The sequence below is a fragment of the Pinus tabuliformis genome, chromosome Q (genome assembly GCF_031772625.1).
Source record: "Pinus tabuliformis cultivar Carrire ecotype Pingquan chromosome Q, CPIR1, whole genome shotgun sequence".
Lineage (NCBI taxonomy): Eukaryota > Viridiplantae > Streptophyta > Pinopsida > Pinales > Pinaceae > Pinus > Pinus tabuliformis.
In genome coordinates, this window is record NC_142296.1 from 1,045,714,099 (window position 1) to 1,045,722,807 (window position 8,709).

The following is an 8,709-nucleotide window of genomic DNA, read 5'->3' on the forward strand; positions in this document are numbered from 1 at the left end:
GAAGTTGAGATCTACTCAGATGCAGAAGGGAGAACGTGTGGATCAGTTCGTCACAAAACTGAAGGAGACTCGTGATGCATTATCAACTGTAGGACATAAACCTTAGGACTCGGAGTTAGTGAGATTGGCTCTCAACTTCATCTCAGATGATTGGAAAATCTTTGTCCAGAGCATCCTGGGCAGAGCAGCATTTCCAAATTAAGACGAGATGTGGGCAGCTCTGAAACAAGAAGAGCTGAGGAGAGACTTGCTCAAGGTCAAACTTGACGGGTGCAAAAACAGCAGTGGGTCGAAGCCCAAGGTAGAGGAGGAGGATAACGCAACCCTTGCATCGAATGGACAACAGGGGCAACAAAGACGAAAGGAGGACGTATCCAAGGTGAATCGCTTCAGGTGAGCTGAGATGGGCCACTATGCATCGCAATGTCCTTTGAAGAAAAAGGGCAAGGATGAGAAGCATGATCCCAAGGTTTCACCTGTGAAGATCGACGAGGAGTTCGCCATGACCGCTGAGATACCTCAAGAAGGGAGGTGGGCTAATATAGAGTTGTGGTCAGAGGGACTGCAGATGGGCAAGATCCTTGAGGAGCCCACCTCTTGGATCATCACCTTGCTACAGGAGCCCATGATCAGGGGTACCGAGATGGAGTTTCATTTGGTGCCATGGAGTGTTGATGCAACAAATGCAGTCGCTAGGAGAGCTAGAAACTGAGCAGCGCAGAGCAGAGACGCTGCAGTGCAAGGAGGCACAGTGCAGAGCTTCAACAACGCAGTGGTTTCAGAGGCAACATGGGACTAGCAGCAATCAGGATGTCAGCGCCGACATGTAAACACTAGATACTTGTCCAGCTTTTGGTGTTTTCAGTCGCTTCTCTCAGCCACTGAGTTGCAGTGCAGATGTAGTGTTGGGTCGCAGGGACAACAGCGACACGAATGCATAGGGAGTTGTAGTACGGATGCAGTGTTGACAGAAGTAGTGTCAACCGCAGTACATTTGCAACAGTAGCGCAGTGGTTGATGGACAGCATGTCAAGGATCATTGGTGCAGAAACTATGCTTCAGAGTCAGAGTAGTATGCAGAGGCAGTGTATTGCTAGAGCACATTCCTCGCTAAGAGGGAGTGTTGATTTGGGGTAACATCAGATATGCTCTAAACCTCAAATTTTGCAGAGAGGCTTGAACACAGAGATTCCAAAGAACCCAGAAAGCGTTTTGGGAAATTTCACCCATAAGTGATTTTATTAAAATAATTATTAAGTTTAATGAAGTTCCTAAGTCTAAACTTAGGAAAATTAAAATATTAATTGGTATTAATCTAATCAGGTGTGAAACTTCTAGAAAAAACCACAGAGCAAGTCAAAAAAATCCGAGCCTTTGATTATGTTTTAATTTAGGTCGTCGGTTGTCCAACAAGAAGATATAAGAAGGGGCTTGAGAGTCATTTGGAAAACACACAAAGAGATTGAGAAAATCAATTTTCTGAAGTGAGAAGTTCTCAGAGGAAAATCGATTAAGGAGATTTTGCAACAGAGCTGCAGTGAGAATCCAAGGGAAGGAATTTTCAAAGAGTATGAAGCAGAGAGAGGACAAAATACATCAAGTAGAAGGATGACACTGGCCTACGCAATGCTGACGCTAAGGCAACGCAGTCATTGAGGGGAAGTCGAGTCCCTGTTGAGAGAAGTAGAAATTCAATCACCGGAAGCCAGGTGTGACTCTGGGAGGCAGAAAGTCGATTTCTCAGCGAGTAGAAGATCAGAGGAGAGGTAGTGTAATACCCAGAAGGGGTGACACAAACACTGCCCATGGTGACGCAGTTATGTGCAGAGGTCACGCAGAGGGTGCCACAGAGCCTCCAGAGCAGTGGGATCAGTGATTGATTCTCTAGTGACAGGGTGAGGTCATTTCACCAGTGTTTTGTTCAGTATTCTCTTTGTATTGGATTGCTAATTGAGCATCCTAGAATTGCCCCCGGAATTTCTCTTGCATAATAATAAACCCTTAGAGTTGCTGCACCAATTTTCCCAAGTTGGGTTTTTCCAGAGATATTAGTCCAAAAATAACGGTGTCTATTGTGTTGTATTTTCTTTCTTGTTCAGTGTCTTGTTTCTGCATATATGTTAATTGAGTGAACGCTGCAGAGGTATTTACTTCGATATTTACCATAGAATACAGTGAATAACTTCTATGAATTAACAAGTAAGAGAAGTAACATCAATTTGATGCGGTAGGGGTCCCTGTTGAGGAATTTTCACATTTCACAATAATGAGATCATTGAATTAATTGCTGTTGGGATTGATAATTCAGTGGACTACAATAGGCGTTCCTGTTGAGGAATTTTCACATTTCACAATAATGAGATCATTGAATTCACCGTTGTTGGGATTGATAATTCAGTGGGGTGGACTGACATTCGAAGAAGAAATGGGAGAAAAGAAAAACCAAGGTCTTGTACTAAGAGTTATTTTCCTAGAATGTAGGATTGTTAGTTGGGAAAATGGGGATTTACACTGATTTAAAATGATGCATTTTTGTTTCATGTTGGTGTAAGCACCACATCCTGGGGATTTCTCAGAGTATTGAGGTTGGTAAAGGGAGTTTGTAAGGAGTTCTTGATTATGTTTTGAGCTCTTGGGCGTGTATAGTAAAGAGATTGTTGCATCCCAAGGAGATCTAGTAAAGAAATTGTTGCATCCCAAGGAGATCTAGTAAAGAAATTGTTGCATCCCAAGGAGATCTGTATTAAAAAAACATGTAATCTTATTTTTATGAAGGAATACAATTCCTACAATTTCCAAAAAAAAAATCCAAGTGCTTGATATTTCAATGGCATAAAATTATATTATTATTATTATTAATTTTATATTAAAATATCAAATTACATTTTAATATTCACTATTAATTTAATAATGAAATATAAGTGCTACATTTTTCTATATAAAAAAGTTTACAAGCATTTTAAGAAATGAAGCATATAGAAATTATAAACATAAAAATCCAAATTAAATTAAACTAAAAAAAATCCATACACGGAGTCTAATTCTTAATGCTTAATAGAATGTTCGGGTTAAATAAATATTAGTAATGAGTTTTGCAACCTTGAAAAACACCATTTTTATGATAGAGTGACAAACTTGGTTTTATTTCTCAAATTGAGAGAACAAATAATTTGCATCCAAAAAAATGAAAGCGACACATTTTTTTGGAAATTTGTGAACACTACTAGTGCTGATTATCACAATATGGTTTGTAGAACACTTCTTTGGCAAACCACAATATATCATCTTATATGTCGACGCGAGATCAACTATATTCCTTTTCAAATGATACATGGACAAATACAGTAGTATCTTTAACTAGAAGGCCGAGTGACCATGGCAGAACATACAAGGCTTTACAAAAGTTTATCGACTCTTCACAATTCTACAAGCAAATTCCCAAAGCAGCGTTCTTTTCTCGGTCGACAAATACAGTAAGTAGTATCTTTAACTAGAAGGCCGAGTGAGCATGGCAGAACATACAAGGCTTTACAAAAGTTTATCCACTCTTCACAATTCTACAAGCAAATTCCCAAAGCAGCGTTCTTTTCTCGGTTCTGTTTCAAATAATCTTTACATGTATGTGCACCACCTGCTCCTCATAAAAAAATCATTGTCAAGATCGTGGAGGGCCTTCCTCCTTTTTGTTGAACAAAGAATTAATGTCACTCACTATAGCAATTGAACTTGAAACTACTGCCAAAAAAATCATCAACAATGCTATATATATGTCCTTCCTGGTTGAGATTCCATGAGTGTCTCTGCAGTTAAAAAATAATTGAGGTTAGAAGTTACATACAAGCAAGGTCAAAGACAACCAGAAATGAAAAACAACCCTTTTTCTACCTGAGAGCAATGGAAGCAGGGAAGATGAACCCAATACAAACTGCTGCTGTGGCCCCTGTGAATTGAAATGCATCCCAGATACTTGGTATGAATGATGCCCCAAGGAAAACGACTCCAATTAACCCAGCAGTGATCAAAATGAACCTCTTATTATCCAAAACAAGGTGCTTTTTTGCTGGAAAGACAAGCCCATCAAGATTAAGTCTCAGGGCAAAAAAAATGAGAGGAAAGACCAGCATCAGATGTACAACATAGGTCACACGAACAATGTCATTCAGCACAGCACTGTAGGGAACTCCCAAGTTGGTGTCAAAATTGGCCAGGACATCATCCATGGTCTGGTCTCCAAATAGAAGAAAGCCAAAAAAGCTTGTACTTATGTATACAATTGAGCACAATGCCAATGATGTGCGAACAATGGGCTGCATTTCTGAAGGGTCCTCAAGTTCATTGTATATGGAATGAACTGCATGGCGCAAAGACACCACAATTCATTATAACATAATTTTAAATGCCAATTCAGCTAATGAACTCTAAGATACTACACTGCAGGACCAGAGATGGAGGAAAATAATCCATACCATTGTAATGACAGATGTAAGCAGTCACAATAACTGGTACCACAGTGAAAAGCTTCAAGAACGAAGTAAAATCCACAATATCTGGTAACAATCTTGGTGCTTCGACGGTGCCACTGAACAACTTTACAATCGCAATACCAGCCGTAATCACAACAAATACAACAGCAAGTGCAACTGACAATGCAGAAGTGAATTTCAAAGAATCTGCAAATTCATGGAAATGAACACATCAATACAGACATAAAGATTTCAACATCACAACTCCTAAGGAATAACCCATGATCCACATCCTTGAATGTATATCCCATATGCCATTTCTAACAGGGTAACATGAAAAGTCAGACAAATCGTTAAGCATATGCCATCAGTATGACATTCCCAAGATATGTTGAATCCCCTCCTATAATTACAACAGTTTCTAGACATTTAAATCCCTGATAGCTGTGAAAAGGCCCAAATGAAATATGATATATCTGAAAATCAGTGCTAAAAAATGCTTATCAGGATGAGCAAAGCAGACTTACCCACTCTCTTCAAAGACACCAACGGAGCCAAAATAAGGACTGTGGTGAGAACTAGGATCGGAACACGTCCATTCCACCAATGAAATCCAAACCATTCTTCAAGTATACCAGCATGATGCATGCCATTTGATGATGTTCCAGATAGCACATCGCCTGCCCAAATCAAGAAAACACCTCCATCAGACATATAGATTTCTAATTCAAAGCCATATATAAGATAGGAATCATGCCCTAAGTAATATAAAAGTGGCACCAGATAATTGACCATTCAAACAAAAATGGAAGGAATCTAAGAAAAAGAGACACTAATAAAGCATGTCAAGTCATGTATGCTTCATAGAACACTTCAACTTTGTTAAACAGAAAAAAGTTGTTAGTGTTTCAGCTGGCTAAACTGCTCACAATGCAAAAATTGGGTTTAAGTTTCAATTCAAGCAGTACATTTAAAATAATCTAGTTGTAAGGTGATATACTATTTATCCTTGGATATACCATCAAAACTGGGCTAATTCACCCTGTGACCTAAAATACATAACCCACAATGTTTAGACTGAATTACTTGTCAATTCATCTTATCTTGAATCCTTTCTAACAGAAGCCAATAAACTTCAAGCCTGTAAAAGAAAAATATCAACGGAACGCTTCTAAACCAATGATTGAAAATAGTTACTCTTCACAAGGTACGAGGGTCTCCCTCGATCTCCAACACAATAAACATGATACAATTACGATCTAAAGTCAAATGAACAGAAACACACTCAAGTTCAAACACCGAATTCAGTGATTAAAGCAAGGGACTATCAAATATTTACCAACCAAGATTCAACTTGGGAAATATGACTGAATAAAGGCAGTGATAAACTGGTAATTCACCTTATGTTGCATCCCTTTCCATAATCTTCCAACAAATTGGTCTCCTCAAACAGAAAATACTGATTATGATCGGTTGTTCTAACAACAAAGGGATTGAGATTTTTTCAAAAGCCATCAGAGGCAGGAAACATATAACAGAGGAGAAATAAATAATTTGTTCTGAGTACATGATCCTGTAAACAAATAAAAAGACTTTTTCAACCCACAAGGACTGAAAAGATGACTCGATTTCAGAACTTTATCCAGATCTTTAGCATTGAAAATGCAACCAAACAAAAAGTACCTTAGTTTTTGTACTTGATACACTGAACATCACTAAAAAACTATCTCCTACTCTGCCAAGTTTTAGCCTTTAGGCGGGTATTCAAATTCTGTGGTAAGACTACTCTACCAAGTTTTAGCCTTTAGGCGGGTATCGAAATTCTGTTGTAAGACTTTTGCCCGGAAAGGAAGTTGATCATTTCTGCAGATATTACTGTCAGGCTCTGTCTTCGCAACGTTGCGGTCTCTCGCGATATTTTAACCCCAGGGTCGTCTGATGCATTGAAAAGATCTTGACTAATTAACATAGGTGTCAATGGGGTAACGTTCAGGTTGAAATGTTGTTCTGAGAAATCAGAGGATTAGGACTTTGCCTATGACCTAGCCGTCGGCAGTACTGTTCTATTATGGGATGGCGAATAACAGAGCTCAAAAATACCTCTATACTCACTAGTGATGGGCATTGCCTGCGAGGTCTGCATCAATCCCATAGAATCACAATATAACCCAAACAATTTTACATAGAGAGAAAGCAGTTTGGGGATGGGATTCTATTAAACATGAACAGGAAGGCCTAAATCCCAGCAGCTCGACTAGAATACATTCTTCTTTGCCTCCTAAAGTCGTAAATGAAGGTTTCCCAGCACCCTGTAATGACATAATTCTCTCACATACACAAAATCCGGTATCAGAAGGCAGTTTAGGATATCAACTGGAAAATTTTGGCAGTATAGAACATTCCCCAGAAAAACTCTAATTTACTTGAATGAAAACAAGAGCACAAAATCCAGTTTGCCCAAATGAGAACAGACATAAATGGCCAACGATGGCTTGCAAGGTCAGTGAAAACAGGAAGCTAATATAACACTGGTGAAGGCCAGAAGCTAATAAAGTCCCACCAGGTTTTAAATAACCAAATGACATTCCATCGCTTATGGATGTGTGCCAGCCCAAGCAATACCGATTGGGGTCGCGTGCACAATAGACAACCTTAACATAATAGATACCCGGCTTCCTACTAGCTGCTAATTAGCCAAAGACATTCAAATTAAATGGTAATAATGGCTATAGATACTGTTAAATGCCGGCGCGTTAACCATATCCTGATAAAAAGAAGCCATATCGAAAAAAGCCAACATAATTTCTTGAATTAGGGGAGGTAAATACCTATGATTATCATATAAACAATAAGAATGCCCAAATTGTTAATAATCACACAGATCTGCAACAGCATCTTCCCAATTTTCCCAAAGGCGTCTCCCATAACGCCGCCATAGGAAGCCGCTGCCCCGGTTCTGCTAAACCTTAAGAGAATGTCAATTGAAGCATCCGTCAAGAAGCAAACGAAGATAATGAGGAGACTGCCGAGGATCAATCCCAAGACCTTCATAGTAGCAGGCAGAGCCATAATCCCCGCTCCCACCACCGTAGTCGACAGATTGAACACCGCGCCAGAGAAGGAGGCGCCATTGAATCCTTCATGCACACCATCTTCGCCATCCTGGTGCTTCTCAGGCAGCAGGGGACTGGTTTCACTCACCAAAGGCTTCTGCTTCCGGGATCTCCTCTCCGGCGAGGCCACAATCGTCATTGTTTAGACAAAACCAGGGCCCAAAATATTCGCGTGTAATCGAATTTTTGAGATGGAGAGGGCAAACGTCTGGACTGGTTAGAGGGAAGAATTTGAGATGTTCCAGCAATTTTTCTGAGAGGAATCTGTCAAATAGATGGCACGCAACTTCTATTGACAAATTCGATGGCGCAGGATTATCCAACCCCGCCACGGCTATTTATTTCCAAGACATCTGATTTTTTTATTGCAGTGGCCCACACATCTACGTCTCAACCAATTCGTATATCATACGAAGTGTCTATGTGTGGCATTATACATACGTATTATCGTACGTATATCTCATTATTTGTTACGTTGGGAATCGGGATTTGTGAGTTCGACGGCTCATCGCGGGTCTGTTGTCTGACGTGGATTTGGAATCTTAGGAAAACAGTTTTACGGCCGAGGAATTAAGCAACGACTCTTCCGACCACGCGAGGATATTTTTGCGACGTGGCATTTATTTATTTGATGAACAATAATTTTGTTGTAAGAATTAAATGTGGTTCGAAGTTGCGTGGATGTGTGAAATGATTATTCATCACCCTCCTGTATTTTTATTATTTTAATGAGTCAACACTTCAACATCACATTTAATTGCATTAATGATTTTAGGGAAGGTGAGCTTTATCTGCTATGCTATAGACTCATAAATGTGCCTGCGCAGTGTATGCCCACTGTTGGATCGAAACAATTACATTATCCAGCGGTGGGCATAAACTGCGCAGACGCATTTATGAGTCTATAGCATATGGCGAGCCTTATTTGCTATGTTATAGACTCATAAATGCCCCTGGGCAGTATATGCCCACTATTGAATCAAAACAAGTACATTATTCAGCGATGGGCATACACTGCCAAGGCGCATTTATGAGTTAGACCGCCTTGGCTATAGCAAATAAATGCCCCTAGGCAGGGTATGCCCACCGTTGGATCGAAACAATTACATTATTCAGCAGTGGGCATATACTGC

The 8,709-nt window shown here is 39.8% G+C and overlaps 1 protein-coding gene across 1 annotated transcript; it reads right to left on the reverse strand.

The window, feature by feature from the left end:
• Positions 1 to 3,279: 3,279 nt before the first annotated feature.
• Positions 3,280 to 7,905, reverse strand: LOC149223084 (amino acid transporter AVT6A-like). Its single transcript, XM_089385748.1, has 5 exons — positions 7,292 to 7,905; positions 4,991 to 5,143; positions 4,467 to 4,670; positions 3,886 to 4,351; positions 3,280 to 3,800 (listed from the first exon to the last, which is right to left on the reverse strand). The coding sequence occupies exons 1-5, from the start codon at positions 7,713 to 7,715 to the stop codon at positions 3,656 to 3,658; spliced, it is 1,392 nt and encodes a 463-aa protein (XP_089241874.1). The 5' UTR covers positions 7,716 to 7,905; the 3' UTR covers positions 3,280 to 3,655.
• Positions 7,906 to 8,709: the final 804 nt, after the last annotated feature.

Bases quoted from the DNA above. Each gene is read 5' to 3' on its own strand.
- LOC149223084 (XM_089385748.1), bottom strand. From the start codon at position 7,715: ATGACGATTGTGGCCTCGCCGGAGAGGAGATCCCGGAAGCAGAAGCCT. The intron at 5,144-7,291 runs GTATTTACCTCC...TGATTTGGGCAG, and splicing joins TGTTTATATGATAATCATAG to GCGATGTGCTATCTGGAACA. The intron at 3,801-3,885 runs GTAGAAAAAGGG...TTTTAACTGCAG, and splicing joins CCTGCTTCCATTGCTCTCAG to AGACACTCATGGAATCTCAA.